The sequence below is a fragment of the Silurus meridionalis genome, chromosome 6 (assembly GCF_014805685.1).
Source record: "Silurus meridionalis isolate SWU-2019-XX chromosome 6, ASM1480568v1, whole genome shotgun sequence".
NCBI lineage: Eukaryota > Metazoa > Chordata > Actinopteri > Siluriformes > Siluridae > Silurus > Silurus meridionalis.
Window position 1 is genome coordinate 16324713 of NC_060889.1, and position 17247 is coordinate 16341959.

At 40.5% G+C, this 17247-nt stretch overlaps 1 protein-coding gene across 3 annotated transcripts in view; it reads right to left on the reverse strand.

Annotated features, from left to right (window-relative positions):
- Positions 1-17247, reverse strand: part of ppargc1a (peroxisome proliferator-activated receptor gamma, coactivator 1 alpha) — a 31858-nt gene that overhangs the window by 4501 nt on the left and 10110 nt on the right. For 2 of the 3 annotated variants that reach the window (XM_046851485.1, XM_046851484.1), the window contains exons 3-11: positions 10425-10619; positions 9460-9582; positions 8480-8828; positions 6774-6819; positions 6523-6596; positions 3168-4203; positions 2508-2600; positions 1941-2061; positions 167-288 (exon numbers count right to left, since the gene is read on the reverse strand). In XM_046851485.1, the coding sequence (XP_046707441.1) occupies positions 167-288; positions 1941-2061; positions 2508-2600; positions 3168-4203; positions 6523-6596; positions 6774-6819; positions 8480-8828; positions 9460-9582; positions 10425-10619 (2159 nt within the window). Of the gene's footprint in view, positions 1-166; positions 289-1940; positions 2062-2507; positions 2601-3167; positions 4204-6522; positions 6597-6773; positions 6820-7639; positions 8829-9459; positions 9583-10424; positions 10620-17247 lie in introns of all 3 variants that reach the window. The other variant, XM_046851483.1, reaches the window with a different exon arrangement.

The following is a 17247-nucleotide window of genomic DNA, read 5'->3' on the forward strand; positions in this document are numbered from 1 at the left end:
TTTGTATTATATAGGTTTGACTTCACAGGAAAGTGTATATTGACAATATAATATGATATCAATATTATATCATCATTTCCTGACTCCGGTGTGAACACACACACACACACACACACACACACACACACACACACACACACACACACACACTTGCTGAAACTCTTACCCATTATGTCTCAAGTTGATGGCACACTCCTCGATCTCGCCGAAAACTTCAAAGCGCCGTTTGAGTTCGGAGCGTGTGCTGTCAGCCCGGAGACGTCCAACGTACAAAACCCGCCTCTCCTCCTGGTCATTAAAGACAAGACAGAGACAGGGATTAAAGAAGTATTGCGATTCAGTCTTTTTTCTCTTTCTGCCCTTAACTTTCACTCCATGAGGGCAATTATCATTAAACACTGTGGGAAAGCTAAGAACAGTACAGGGAGAAAGAGAGAGAGAGACACTGAAAGGCATTGCTTTTTCCTTGCTCTTTCATCTTGGGTGTGTATGCACTCCTGCTAAATCCTGTTTCTTATCTGATGTGCGAGTTTGTTGGAGCCTTCAACGGCCCACTGATGTAGAATGTTCCAGTTCACGGCAGCTAAGGATTGACCAGAGATGCATCATTAGAAGATTATAGACTATCAGTCTAAATGTACAGTGTTGCTGTGAATCGTTTAGCGAATAATGATGACTGGTTCATTTAATCCAGATGCTGCTTTAGAACTTCATTGTTAAATCTGGTCTCCATCATGGCAAAAAAACCCACAAAAACAGGTGAATCTTCTTTGCTTCATACAGACCATAATTCTGTTTTTTTCATTGTTACACTAAATTTTAACAGAATTTGTTGCAGAAAAAAAAAAACAGAAGTATACTTTAACTTTTTAATTCTCTTTTATGCACAATTTAAATGAAACAATGCATGAAAATAATAACTAAAACATGTATGTGTATAATTCTGTTATTCTGCCATTTGTGTGTGTGTGTGTATGTGTGTGTTTGTGTGTGTAAGTAAAACCACCTTTATTTTCATGTCATATTCATAGACATGCACATGTTAATGTCCATATAGTAATAGTAGACATTAGCACTTCATTGTACTGTACTTTGAATTAGACAAAGAAGTTCAACCAGATTTGTTTCCGGTTTCCATTTCCAGCCCCTCCTCCCCACCAGCACATTAGTGTATCAGACAAACGTGTTTGCTGAATTGGTGGTTTAGTTGCTGACAGCTGATAAATGCAGCAGGGTTTTAAAGATGACACCTTGAGGCTGATGATTCGTATAAATCTCTCACATCCCTTGCTCCCCCTTCCCCAAATCTTTCCTGACAGCTCGGTTTACGCTCCCCATAATTGCCTTTCTGCCACTAAAGCAGGAGAAAAGGCAAACGGTGAGACTATACCACATGTGCCTCACGTGATGTGTGAATTTGTCAGTGAAGGGCCGAACTAAGATAGAAATGTAACAAATTGTTCAAACAGAAATGATTGCGTTTAAGAAGGTTATATTTAACACCCATGCACACATACACACACACACACACACACACACACACACACACACACACACACACACACACACACACAAGAGCCTAGTTCATAACATTTAGCCTGTGGTGAGATTAATAGCATCTGACACCATTCAGAGACTTTGCAAAGATTTAAAAAAATACACAACTCAGGGATAACGTGAAAATGCATGTAGTCTGTATGATTCAGAATTCTAGCTTTGCATGAACTCCCTTACTGGGAGACAGCAGGGAGATGGAGCTCGGAGCAGACTGTAGGCAAAGCAGGGAGGGAGAAACAGCAATGCATGAATGAGAAAAACTGGAAGAAGGTTGAAGGTTAGTTAATTCTACAGTTACTACTGTTACTACAACAACAACAACTACTACTATTACTACTACTACTAATAATAAATGACACTAATAAAATGTCATGATCACTTACTATTGCTCTCTTTCGTTGTTTCTCCCTCTGTTCAGACCTCTCTACCTCACGTTTCTCATAGTCCCGCTGGTACTCCTCTCTCTTCAGCTGTTCATGCTGGTATTCTTCATAGCTGTCATACCTGCATTAAAAAAGGAAGAAAAAAACATGATTTTCTTTCACAAATGCAATCATGCACTTATATGTTATAGCATTAGATCCCTTGAGTGGTGTCAGGATATAGCTAGATCAGAAAGGACTAAGATCCATTTTTTTTCCTGAGAGAAGAAGACAAACAAATGCATTAATAAGATGTCTTCTCACATTGCGAAAGGTTACAGCTCTCATAGGACGGACTCTTGAGGGAACATGTCAAGAATTGAGCAGCTGCTTCTGTCAGCACATCTTCACATGCCATTACTTTCTGCTTAGTTTGAGCTTTGTGTCAAAAAAGTGGAACTTTTTGATCCACAAATGGCTGCCTCCCTTAGCAACAAAAAATTACAATCTTTAAAGAAAGAGAGATAGAGAGAGAGAGAGAGAGAGAGAGAGAGAGAGAGAGAGAGAGAGAGAGAGAGAGAGATTTACCTGGGCCTCTGACCAAGACCAGAGCGAGAGTCCGACTGAGGACTTCTGATAGTCCTGGATTTGAAAGTGCTCTTATCAACAGAATGATATGACCTGCAATCAGACAAGCAAGAAACATTACAAATGCAAAAGCAATAGCTTAGTTCTCATAGGTAATTCATCGAAAATTGCTTTTAAAATATACTGCCATGAACTGAAAATTGCTTCCATGTCATTGATTATAATAGTTCAATCAAATACATTGCAGAAGTGGGCCTGGATTTAAGGACACATTTCATCAACCATAAATGGGCATATTACTAATGCTTGTGAAAATGTAACAGCTCAGTACATAGTCCTGTGTCATTGTACCATTTTATATATTTTTTTAGAATAAGAACCTCATGGAAGCCTTAAAAAAATAATAATAATACATTTGTCATTTTATGCAAGCATTGCAATATATTGGTTATTCAATATGTAAAAATGAATTCAATAAGGTTATAGGATGTGTGTACTAAAACAATGTACCTGAATAACTGAAAATACTGAGACTCAAGCTCACCCTATGAAATCATAGACAAGAGATTTTCCCAAAATGCAATAACTATTCTTTGTACTATGCTATGCTATGCTATGAGGACCACTTTAGGGATTTTGATAATCCTTGCTGGTGCTTACCAAGAGGGGGAGTAGTTTTCTGGGGACTGGGAACGGGAATAAGGAGACCTGGAGAGAGATCTGTATCTGTTGCGAGAGGAAGACCTGGAGCGGGATCTAGAGCGGGATCCGGACTCAGAGTGGTAGAAGTGCCGTGGAGAGAGCAGAGTTGAGGGTGGTGAGACCGAACTCTGGGAAGGCAAGCTACTTGATGGGGAACAGGGTGGCGAACCTTCAAAGAGCATCTCCAGTGGAGTCCCTTCCCAAGAGCAAAGAAGACGCTCACGGCCCACTTCTAGGTCCTTAAAATCAGGCAGGCCTGTGTCCATGTAGGCCTCAAAAGAGTAAAAGTTCTCATCCCCAGAGTCACTTTCATCTAGTGGCTGGAACTCACCCTGCTCAGTCTCACTAAAAAAGGCTTGCTGGGGGTTACCAAAGTGCTTATTGAGCTCTTCCCGTATCTCCTGGTCTCGCAGCAGCTTCCTGCCAGCAGCGATGCACTCTTTAGAAGTTTTGGCACCCAGTGCAGGACTGTGGTTCTTCCCCTGAGCTTCCTTGTCTGGACAAGCCTCCTGAACCAATGGGCAAAGATCCTGCAGCTGCCTTGCCAGAGAGGAAGATAAGGGACTGGTGGAAGACAAAGAGGATGTGAGATAAGAAAAGGCTGGCATGGTTGAGTCTTTAGGTTCTACATGCCGGCCTTCGACAGGCCCGGTGATTGTGGCAGCTGATGTGCCGTTATCTCGTTTTGTGCTTGAGGCCTGGCAATAATCATGATCGCCAAACACACGGGGCGTAGGCCGCTTGCCCCGGCACTCTTCTAAGTTTCCCAGAGGCAGGGCAGAGGATGCCTTGCTCAGCTGGGCATAAAGCTCAGACTTCTCCTGGGCCTTCCTGCTGGAGCTACTGACTGGAAGAGAGCTAGGGCTTCCATTGCTCAGCTTGGCCTTCTTGCTCGTCAGGGCTGAAGAAGCTAAAGACAGCTTGGTTTTGAGTGATACTTTGAAAAGGTTCTCTTGACTGGCTTTATGAGGAGGTGTGGTAGGTGGTGTCAGACCTGTGCACAAGAAAATAAATAAAGGATTTAATTTTTTAAGACAGGCATATGGTGTAGTACAGTTTCACATCACTTGTTTTAATGAAATATTGACTTATAAATTAAACCATAGATGACCCATCAAATGTGCAAAAAACACTCTTGATTTTGAATAAATGGTTCATATTGTGCATACTGCAAAAAAGAGCAATGTGTAAATGAAAGGTTTCTATTTAATAGAAATTTATTATGCAAGTTCACTGAGAATAATCTTAAAATATCCACGTTCTCAAGTAACTTGAATGATGGTGTCTCATTCTCGTATCTATATGAACTGCATGGCTTTGAATCTGAAATCATAGAGTAGTGGCTCCTGGGGAATGTATTATCATTCTCCTTGGATCTGCTACCTCACCCCCCCATGGCAGTCCCAACAGATTTATGTGGCACCAGATGGCAGTTATATGAGAAATCCCGAGATGTGCCATTTTATGACATTGTTAATGCACTTGCACAAACAACCGAACCTTCTCTGTACTCCCTCTTAACTCAACTCTACAACTTTCCTGTCTGAAAATGATCTGAATATGTGTTTAATATTTGTTCAGTCTTCTGTATTTGACACTACTTTAAAATCTTATTTTAATGGCATGGCTTTATGGATTTGTTGAGGCAAATCTGAGACTACAACTTAAAGACAGACATGCTTTTCATTCCTAAAGATCTTTTCATGCATGAAGAAAACACAATCAGGACAAAATAATAATAATAATAATAACAATAATAATAATAATAATAATTATTATTATTATTATTTTCTGCCTTTGAAATAAGTTAAAAATAAATGTATCCTACTCAATCTGTAATAGATGTAACATGTTTCTACATGCACATTTAAACAAATTATTACTTAAAACTTACATAGCTGGTCCTTACAGTAGTCTAAAAAAGCCATGCAAGGAGCAACATACTGACTGTTCTGGGTGCCATTGCTACTATAATTACAGCACCAGCAGCCCACAGCAAATCTATTAAAGAGGGGGGGATTAGGGAGCAGTATTAAAACACCCACACTCGACATACTCTGCAGGTGTTTACCTAAAACGCTGGAAGAGTCACTGCTACAGAATGTCAGGTAGTCAATATTTTGCTGGCTAGAATGAGATTTAGTTTGACTAAAACAACTCTACAAGACATGCTTAGAACATATTAAATATTATCCAGCTGATGTAGCAATTATTCTTCACATTATCTCAGCACGGAGAGCTCAAAGTAGGGCTTAGGAATGTGCAACAGGACAGAACTAATCTTTAAGTGGATTGAAGTTCTTGCCTTGATAACTGCATTTATCTAATATCTAATCACAAATCTGGGTTGCACAAGATGGAGTTGAGTGTGAGAATGTATGTAGTATATCTCTATTTGGTGATAAATGGATTTGGAGTTCACTTTAGGCTAGGAAAAACACCCATGTGCACCCATAAATAAACTAAGACAAATCTCAGCAGCTCCTGGTGACTTCTAAACCTAATTTTATGAAACCAAAGTGTAACCTATAAACTTGGTATGCTTAATTGTATTATGTGAAAAAGACCAGAGTTGGATTCTCTACAAGATCAAATACAAGCTAGCCTATACCTATAACAACTATAAATTCCCCAAAACCCTACTGAAAAATCCATCCAGGACCTCTCAGTCTGTGTCAACTACCAAACACAAAAGTGTTACCTTGAATTTCACTGGGTAGGTCAAATCTCTGCAAATTACTGAGCGGCCATTACTCAGTAGTACATGGTAAATGAATATCAAATGGCCCATTCATTCTGACACACTGGGAGAAGAAAAGGGCAGCCATTTTGTTTTTATTGACCAGCAATGATTAATCTCTGCATGGGGGCTACTGGAATAATTACCTGCATGATTTACACTGAGAAGAAAAAAGAGAGAGAAAAGGAAGAGAACTGCTGAAGCCCTGTGTTTTAGCCTCAACTGACATTCACTTAATTTGGCTTTAATTACTTTTTCGCTTATAGCTCCCACCAACACTCTTTATTAATAAATAAATAGTGGACAGAAATTATGCCAGTAGGAATACTAAAATCCCTATCCATTAACCCCATTTATCCCATAAATACTGGACACAATACTGAAAATTGTGGCAGTGTCTCTAATGTATTTACCAGACTGCAACAATATATGGGATGCCAGTAAACCAAACTGTATGACAAAAGAATTAAAAACCAGTTTTGCTTCACTTTGGCTAAATATAAGCATGAGAGACTGTCTATTAATTGCCACAGGATGCTGTAAGATATTATGGGAAAAATTTCCTTTGCCTACCTGGGGTTCCAGAGATCTCCACACTCAGTGTGCGTTCAATGGTCTTGTTCTCAAATGGAGATCCCCTGTGGTCACTGCAACACAAAAATAAGGAACTGATATAATGCCAGTGACAGATGCCTTTTAAATGATTGTGTGATCTTAAAGATGAAAATGAAATCGTTTTTGCCTCATTGAGAATTGCCTTTTTTTTTGTTTGGTGTTTTAGTTCAGATTTTGTCTATAAGAATGGTGGAAAAACTCTCACTTACTTTGGAGACTCTGGGGTCAAAGGAAGTGGCAAGGTGGTTGGTTTGGCTGTAGAACACAAAGGAGCATGGGTAATTAATTAACTAGGTCACATTGCGCCTAAAAGATATCAGGTCCACATCTACAAATAAGATTTCGATTTTGATCATTAACAGCGATGATGTGGCTTTCCCAACCCAATACGAAGCAGCTAGATTTATAATTCAGCCGTCAATTTTTAAAATAAAGCTAATTTCTAACTTGACCCCATTGTTTGATAGTTTTGTTAATTATTTGTTTTGACTTTTGTTATTTTTTTCTTTTTTTTGAGGCAAGATGAAATGATGGCATGTGTCCACATATCCAAACCATGTAAATAATTGCCCACAACACAGAATGACAGAAAGCAAAACGTAAATAAATTAAAGTAAATGAGAAAAAAGGAAAATAAATAGCACACATATATTACAAATGCCATTGCTGGAAACCCAAATATGGAGTAAGATTTGGCATGCATTTTAAACCAAAGCAGGAGAAGAAAGAAGAGTCGAGAAAGCATGTGCAGTTGCCTGAGGCTGCGACTGTCTTCGACTGCAGCTAGGGGAATGTCTCTCAATTAGATAACTATGTCAAAGCAGCCATGTTTGCCCAAGACTGCACAGAAATTGAGCATACTTTTCTTGTTCAATGCTAAATCATCACACTTCTTTTGCCTTTAACCTATTTACAAAAATGCCCTTTGGAATGAATTATGCAACTGGCTGCATATTTTGTATTTCAGGGAAAACCTAGTTTGTTAGCATCAGGGTTAGTCTGTAGTCAAACAGGGAAGCAGTTAGAGGAGGAAAGGCAGAAGAGAGACAGAGGGCAGGGATGCAGCAATGATTACCTAACGGTGATGGAACCTGGTCATCGGGGTGCCTGCAGTCTGCCTGTCTGTGTGGGTTCTGCTCTTGTATGGTGGAAGGGGTGTGCTCTGGAACTAAAGAGTCTTGGAAAAGTGGACTTGGCAAGTCCCCTAAAAATGAAAGGGGACTGCCTAGGACATCATCATGAACATCCACCCCATTTTGCCCCACTTTAATTTTAGACTCTTCTATATCATGCTCAAATTTTAATAACAATCTTTCTAGGTCCAAGTCAACCAGAGTTGAAAGCTCAAGATCTAATGAATTAGATTGTCTAGGTTCCTGAAAGTCTGGATTTGGGTTTATGACCTGATGTTCCTGACTATCTTTCACTTTATGCCCATCCCACCCTTTGTCTCTAGGATGTATTTTGGGTGGATCTTTCTTGTCTGTCTGGGACACATTGGGCATTTGCAGGTGGGCCCGATAACGGGCTGGTCTGGGTTTGGAGGTCAGCAGCTGGCTGAGCATAGGATGCTCTTGCTCTTGCCTCCTCTTCCTAATAGTTATTGTCATGTGTCTGTCAGCACGGCTGGCCCCAGTCCAGCCGCCCGCCTCAAGACAATGGCCACAGCTGCCTGCGCGACCCATCTCTCTAGGCGGGAGAGAGTAAGAGTGCATGTACCTAATGAAGCGGGCGGCAGCCAGGCTGCCTGTGTCCGCACCCTGCAGTGGCCTCCCCTCTTCACTGGAGCAGGCGTGGCTACAGCCACTTCCACAGGATGGCACAACAGGGGTGGACTGCTCCCCATGTGTACACCGCTGCCACTGCCCTGCCCCCTCACCAGCCACACAATACGCCCCAGCTGCCTGGCTCTCACCTCTCTGCGCCTGCACTGCCAGCTGCTGCTGCTGCTGCTGCTGTTGTGTTGACAGGGAGGCAGAGGTGGGCTTCTTCTTTGAGGCGGTAGAGGAGGAACAGGAGGACAAGGAGGAGAAGGAGGAAGTGGATGAAGAAGATGGAGAGGAAGACGACGAGCAGGAAGCAGTACCAGGCCCGCCCCTGTCCTTGTCACAGCCTGACCAGGTACTCTTGGCTTCACTGGGTCTTGTCTGGAAGGCATCATCGCTGGCAGTGAGGTACTTGAGCAATTCAGTGCACGGGCGTCTCACCAGCCGGTTTGGCTGGGGGCAGACCCCTCTTTGTTTGCTGTTCCAGGGGTTGTCTGTCTAAAGAATACAAGTTAAAGAGAGAGATGCACACAGAAAGCATGAGGGGAGGAAAAAGAAATCGGGAGTCAGTGCATTGATGACTCTGCACACAGCAACATGAGCGTATATTGCCCATCATCTTAATTACGAGGTCTCGGAATAGCTCCTGTGAGTTGTGCATGCTGGTGGTAGAAGCAAAAAAACAGCACAGTGTCCTCTGAGAGTCCACTATGTGCTCCAGAAACAGAAGAGTCATTAAAGAAAATTAACTCCCTCAAAGTGAGCTGTGTGAATGTATGTGGGAGGGCAGCATGTAATGTATGCAGATGACTGAGATAAAACAAGCAAAGGTCAATAATACAATAATTTACACATGACGTATTTTGTTTTAATATAAAGCACTAACCTAAAGATGATATGTCAAAATAAAAAGATTGTATATTCCAACATGTTTGAAATTGTGAAAAAGATTTACTCCCATTCAGTTTCTTCAAAATATATTGCCCAAGTCTGTTCATTTGCATAGATTAAGAGTAAAATGAGTGAACAAAATAGGACCTAGGAAGAGGAGGTGAGAATAATGTGGAAATAGGAACACTAGTAGACTAATAAGAACGGGACATTGATAACAAATGTTGCATACAGATACCTTGTTAACAGCAGGTGTTGGTCGTATCCTGTGGTTGTTGGCTGCATGGTTCTGCGCCTTAGTGACTGGGTATTGATTATAGCTGAGCTGAGAGTTAGGTGGAGCCAAAAGGAGTTTCTTTAGCTGCAAAAAAAGCAAAGAAACAGTTAAGAAATAGGCATTAACAAAAATAATAAGGTTTGAAAAATAATCGGATGTACCACATGATGAAAATCATGTAAGATGAATAAGAAAGGCATTGAGATATTTTGTTCTAAAGTATTTGTCGATCATCAGATACAATTATTTTTTTGTTTGGTCATAATACAATGCATCATAATATTCTAATGTACCCTAGTACCTTAGTAAGTGAAGTCCTTAGTATCTGTTAAATACAGATTTGCTGTGGTGGACAATGGTAGTAAGCAACCATGAGACATACATGAAACATATGGCCAATTAAAATAAGCTACGAAAATGTTGCAAGCTTAGGTCTGGTAGCCCAAAGTATGCTAACTGGAACATTCTCAGTATCACAAAATATCTCCATTAAACGTCTTTAGTTTATTTCTTTAACTCTTGGAAATATTTTGTAATACAAACAAAAGTTTTCCTCTTTACATGACCTTTAGTATGGTGTCTCAGCCCATAATGGCAGGCTTTCTGAAATAATATACAAAATGCGATTAACAACAGGAACACAGATCCACTTTAATTTGCTATTTCTTTTGTGCTGCATGGCTTAGTTCTGAACACAGCCATGGAGTACAGCCTGCCAGAGGGGCTGCCTGCAGAGCTCCTATCCGTTTTTGGTCACAGTCCTGCAGCATCTCCTTATCTGGTGTATGTAAAGGCCAGGCAGGGGGGAGTGAGAGAAACACAGAGTATGCCAAACGAAAGGCAGAAAGAATGAGATGGATGGACATGGTTTGTTGTAGGAGGGGATTATGAAGCAAGCAGAAGCATAGGGAAAGAGGAAGCCTTACCAAGGAGGGCTCCTCTGGCTCAGGGGTGCGTGGCGAGCCATCGGGGGTGGAGGGACAGCTCTGATCGCTGGCGTTGGTCACGTCCCCATCTGCCAGGGCTTCAAACGAAGGCAATCCGTCCTCGTCCACAGGGATACTGTCCAGGGTTTCTGTGAGCACTGCCAGCAAGTTGGCCTCATTTTCTTCATCTATCTTCTTAGAAAGTGGCAAAGGAAAGGGGCAAGAAAAAGAACAGAGAGAGAAAATAGAACAGTTTAGTTTGGAAAAGTCGATTTCTGCCTCGCTTTTGTGCTCGCATGACCACAAAAGGGAGGGGCGCTACTCTGCTGTTGTTAGTATAATATGGAGAGGCCTTTTTTATTGCTACAGTGTTATAAAAAGTGTGCACCGAAATTTCTTTCAACTACAAATTGCCTTATCCACATGAGTCAGTGCTGTCAGTCATACATTAAGCATGCAGCTTACTGGACCAAAATAAAATCTCCCAAAAGAAACCTATTAACTGGGCTGACACACAGCAACTACCCAGGGAAAGAAAAGGAGAGGGAGGGGAAATATTGTAAAGAAACGTGAAGTTGCATTAGTCTTTAACTCTGTCTCCACAGTAGGGAGCTGACTCGAGCTAAACAATACATCGAATTTGAGATAATCCACTAATGCTAAATGAATGTGATATTTTTAAGCAATGCTAGCAAAGTGACAATATGGGCGACCACTGCCAAAAACTCCTAAATGAAAATGCCCAATTACGTCAAATCTGTGCTGCTGAGGCAATTTCCTCGGGTAGTGGTCATGGTAACATGGGAGGCAATCACTACAGGAGATTGCACCAGGGGAGGAGGAGGAGTTGTGACAGGCACTGAAAGTTCCACTTGCAAAAACCCATGGGACTTAACTACCATGGAAGATAAACACCCCAACTGCCACAGGTCACAGTGCATGCATCCCAACAAGAACAAATCTTTTTATGTACACCATGGGATTACCATCGCTCGCCAACAGCAGCTATCCCGCGTGCAACCATCACCCTATTTGATTCTCTTTTTATTCATAGCTGAATAGATTACAGGGCAAGCGTGACACCATCCTCATGGGAAGAGCTTCTGAGAAATCAAAACATTTTACTTGTCTCCTCCTATTTTGATGAGCCCAGGAGTTGATAGCAGTAGAATTTGGTGAACCACTGACAGGCATGTCTTCGATACAAAGTGCAGCTTCACTGAGAAGATAGCACCGCTCTGGCCTTATCCTTATTCAATTCACAAAACGATGACAAATTTAACAGATAATCAAACATACAATGGATCCTCTAAGGTCTGGAGATAAAACTGCTTTAAGGAAAATTTTTGTTTGCAAACATGCTTTTTTCCAATGCCATTATTCAGCATTTCATTCCAAAAAAGCCAGAATTAAAAAAAAATAGATCAGAGCATATTAATTCTATCATAAAACCTTCAGGATTATATAAAATATTGCTTAGTTTCTAGTTTAGGTTTGGTTCAAAGTTTTCAAATGGTGATTCAGTCAAGCTAATAAAAGAGATGTTCTCATGTTAAGAACTTCATCTGGGAAATCTAGGCCATACTTTGGCCTATTCTCCTTCAGATATGACAAATCCCAGCACTCTGAGGCCTAAGAGTAACATGAAACGTGTCTGTGTTTACAGACAGAAAAGGGAGATCATAATTTAATGCTGACAGAGGTGTACTATCAGGACTTCTGAAAAATATCCGTCATAATTAGCATTGCGACACAGCTGGATCAAAAGTATCCTTTGCAGGTAATATTGTGTCTAAGAAGTCACAGCAGGGGACACGGTGTAATCAAAAACCGAACAGCGCAAAACTGTTGAATCATGCCATAAAGTTGCAAAAGCTGAACGGTCATTCTATTTCTCGTTGTTCATCACTACCTCTGGTTTCAAACAGCTTTCATTTGGAGAGTTTTAAATGACAGGCTAAATTAAAAGGATATCTTGACTACAGAATTGCTCAGAGTAACTATATATACTTCAATCCATCTCCCAGTGAGGATGTCGTAAATCCGGGTGGGAGGAATAAAAAAAAATCGAAGAAAACATTGCTTTTCCTTTTCTTTTTAATAACCTTGACTGATTTAAAAGGATCTTTGCGAGTCTGGGCTAACTGTAGGATCACAATATATTAACCTGCTTCAATTCTAAAGGCATTGGCACTTTTACTCCAAACGCTTCAATTAGCCATAAAAGATGCTGGCAAGCAGCAGGCGCTTTCGCCTCTATCTCCACTTCCTCCCTGCGCCTTTGCCTCGGAGGCGAGGCAGCGCTTATGAGACGTTCATTATCAGGTGAGCCCTTTTGTTATCGGACAGGCTGTCTTTGAAATCGTCCTTGCTTTAACTCTTTTATTGAGTTCCACCCGAGCCATTGTTGTGTGCCAAGATACAATTCATGCCACTGATAATAGGCAATGTTTTTTTTTTTTTTTTTCGCTCTCCTAAATAAGCTCCTGCACCCCATGACAAACACAGAAAATTTAAGTAAGCTGTCATGGTAAGCCCTGCTCTCGATTGTATTATGCATGTCTACAGCCGCACACATGGTGGATTGGAAAGGTAATAAAACTTTGGTGATATTACTCAAGAGCTTTACAACCAAAACCCTTTTGCTGTGGCTTTATAAAAGGCTCTGAATGATTATAGGTTTTCATAAGAGATACGTCTTATCTCTAACAGACTATCTCTGGCTTTCTCACTCGCTCTCTCTCTCTCTCTCACACACACACACACACACACACACACACACACACACACACACACACACACACACACATCAAAAGCACATGAGGTTAACTAATTTGACACGCCAGCTAATCACAAGCAGAAATATTTGTGTGTGAAGGGGATTGAGTCGCAGTGTTTCAGAAAGTACATTACATCTGATAAACAAATAATTTCATTCTGTTTTATTAGCCTGCCTCCTGTTTTCAAAGCAAATAAATCAAAGTCACTGGAAGCAATATGTGAACTGCTCACAGAACTATGCTTGGTCATAGCACCGTCACTTAAGCGCCGCATGCGTGGGAGACCGGGACAGATTAGGAGAGAAGAAAATCTGATATAAAAAGAGGCATCTCAGACTGAACCAAAAATGTACAAAAACAAAGACTAACTGCAAGTGGAACGCAATCTAGATCTCGAAAAAAGAGCAGGTCCTGTTCATTTTTGTCACATTCTGATGCATCTTGCAGATAATGTCACAGCACATACAACAGAAATGGCATAGCATTCATCTGTCAACTGCAAAAATAGGATTCGGCCAGTGGAATCACTCGCACTATTTCAGACCTCATTTCCCCTGCAAATGATCCTGCAAGCCGGCCACTGATGCATGCAAGCTCCAGAGGCAATGATCACGACAGGCTATCTCATGGATTAACTTTTCATAACGCTCACAGCATTAACAGCCCAAGCCCTTCATTCCTTTTGCTGGACACGAGCCCTAATGTGATTCTCTTTTCACCCCTGAAAAAAAAGGACACATTGCCCAAAATCAGCATGGTGCAGATTTCTCATTTGAATGAACTTAAAAGTGAAGATAGGCCCAGGCAGCGAGCTGTGGAGTAATTCTCACCAGTCAAACATATTGACGAGCAGGCCAACTGTTTATTGGACCACTCCATTAGTGTCAATAGCACTTTTAAGCAGTACAACTAAAAAGACAAACAGCCAGAGGTGTCGATTTACCTGCTCTTCTCACTCACTGTCAATATGAGTGGCACATCTGAACCATGTGATACTATAAACACTAACAGGTAGAGGAAAACATGTGAATTTCACATGTTTGTGTGTATGTGTGTCTGGGTTTGTATGTGTGTGTGTATATATATATATATATATATATATATATATATATATATATATATATATATATATATATATTTATCTATATATGTGTGTGTGTGTAAGACACAGTACTTAAGCCATTAGGGGCAACCGCAGTCTTCTGCCCACCTACTAGAGAGAGAGAGAGAGAGAGAGAGAGAGAGAGAGAGAGCAAATAAACCAACGAAATTAAAAAAGTACACACACAGGGCAAATAAAACCTATGCAGCATTTTAATAAAGTGTTTGGAAATTCAGACATATTGCCACTTTTATTTATTTATTTATTTTTACTTTGCACAGAATCCCTGACATGGAGCAAAAGAAAGGCTTTTGTTGAAAAAGGGCACATTAATTGATTCAGGGAAAGAAAACAAATAGCAGCAGTTTTTGTAGATGTGATAAGGGCACTGCTGCATCTTTTAGAGGGATTGAAAGTATCCAATGGAGCTTTATGCTGTTCTCTGTCTATACAAAGTTTGCCTGAAATATTTCTGGATTCTGAAAAGCACAACTTTTGCATTTACTATTAAAGATCACCCCCTGACAGCACCACCATTCTTAATATAAAGAAATGCACTGAAGTACAGAAACCTGACCTACACTATCTACACAAGTACTGAAGGGAACTGATATAATTATAAGTAAAAGCTTGCTGACATTAAACAACTTCATTAGGTTTATTACAGTTTAATGTTCTTTATAAAGCTTTTAAACAGAAACATTTCATTATATTTCTATGTGTGCCTTTTGCACAACATACGCAGGTTTATTGGAGCTAGGCGAAGTGTGTTCACATGTTGAAATGCTAATTGTAAACGTCTGGTGGCAATACATGAGCTTGAATTATCCCTTTGCTTTTACAAACTGGATGATTTTCTCATTTTCCAACTAAAATTTTGTTGGAATACCACTTAAACTATTAAACACTGCTCTATTGTCATAACTGAAATGGAGTTTAGTTCCCAGGCTCCAAAATATTTGGTAACCACACACTGTTTTCTAGCTAGTTAATCATCTAATTATTTGTTTTATGATAATCAAATGTTCTGGTCTGTGTCTATACTGACTGAATGAACAATGTTTTATTCTCTTCGGTGGTTAAATTATTTTAAGGAAAATAAATACCAGGGTGTACAGAGTATATCAACAGTGCATAATGCCCTTACTACACCAATGGTTTGTATGTATACAACGTGTTTGTGCATGTGTCTTTGTTATGATTACTTTGTTACCCTCGGGCTCTTCCTCTGACCTTTCGGGATACGGGTGTACTCATCAGCAGCACTGAAGCATGGCAGCCTGTCATTTATCACTGATATCAGCAGGAGAGGACACGCCAGCACAACAGCATGCTAAGCGGGCTAAAGAAGCAAAACTCTTCACACCTTCAGCCACTCTGCCCGAGTCCTTGTGTGTATGTGTGTGGTGGGAGAAGGGGGTTACATTCCCCATATCATGAGCCAATGGTAATTGAAACCGCAGAATCTTTGTGGAAATGCAGTCAATTTGATTCAGCCGCAGAAGGTCACACTATTCAATTTACACTCGATGCTGAGTACAGTAGCCAGCAAAACACCTGAAAGCAAATGATTTTATCAGAGTTGGCTGCTAGTCCCCCTCACCCACTGCACAAAAAGTGAAATAAATTACAAAATAAATGTGTTATCTTGATCTCTAGCTTGATCTCTCTCTCTCACTCTCTTTCTCTCGCTGTCTATCGTGCTCATGTTGAGCCCCAGGTGTTGTGAAGGTATTCTTTTTTTAATTTCGCCATTGGATTATTCTTGGGTTTTATCCTCGAAACATACAGCAAATGTGTGTGTGTGTGTGTGCGTGTGTGTGTGTGTAGGTGTGTGTGTACTGCTCATTAGTTTTGTTATTCATCTTAACACACATTATTCAGCAACTATTCTGAATTATTTAGTATCTACTGAAATAAACAGGAGAGATGTAGTTAATCTTCAGAGGAAATCAGAGCTTTCGGGCCTCAGTGAGCAGAAATCGGACAAATCAGATTTGACTAGCACGTGGATCTGCAGAATGCAGAATCGCCTAAATCCTAAACTTTAGTATTCTCAGTGACAAGGATAAACCACTCCAACAGATGTGCACACTTCATTAGCCAATCTATCAACAGTGACTCCATTAGGACTAGATGATGGTTTACTACATATGGACAATTAATCTTATATTAAGATAGTTTGGGGGCTATACGCTTTCACAGTCAGACCCTGCATACATTAAAGAACACTTTTTTTCGAGAACTCGTGCAGATATAAGCCCTGAAGTGTCTTCTAAGCCTCAATGAAATACTTCATGTTTGTGACACGTAAGATCAAGCAAACTAAAATTCACATCACGACTATGTCCAATAGCATTTGGCTCAAAAGCACTATGATTTTAAATTGTCATTCCAGGATTCCATAAATCCAAACTCTTCCATCAGTGAGGGGTGGACTATTAAATAATCCAGGAAGCATCTTTTTTTTTCTTTCCCTGTCTCTGTCAGGCAAGCCAGACGCCCGAAGCTTATTGGCTTAGCATTTCCGGCCATGTTTGAGAGAAGCAGGGCCCGAAGGGCTCTTAGAAGAGATTACCCACGCTGTCTAATAATAGCCCAGCTGGATTGCCCGTACTACTTTCAATGCAGCTCATGCGCTAACATAACATATAAAGCAAATGCATAATTCACAAACATAAAATGATAAAGGAATGTGTTAATAAGCATTTGCAGGTATATTTAGCATTTTTTGGATTCCAGTTTGAAGGTTTTATTTATGCATTCAGTGATGTTTTCAAGCTTTAGTAGTTCACTCAGTACAGCTGTGAGTAGAGGTGAATAAAAAAGGGGCATGTGAAATCTGTGTCATAGGGCAGCTGTTGAGCACCTTAAGTTACCCCATAAAATGATTGAATAGGTTGATCTCCATGTCACGTAAAGCTCTGTACTTGAATGGAAG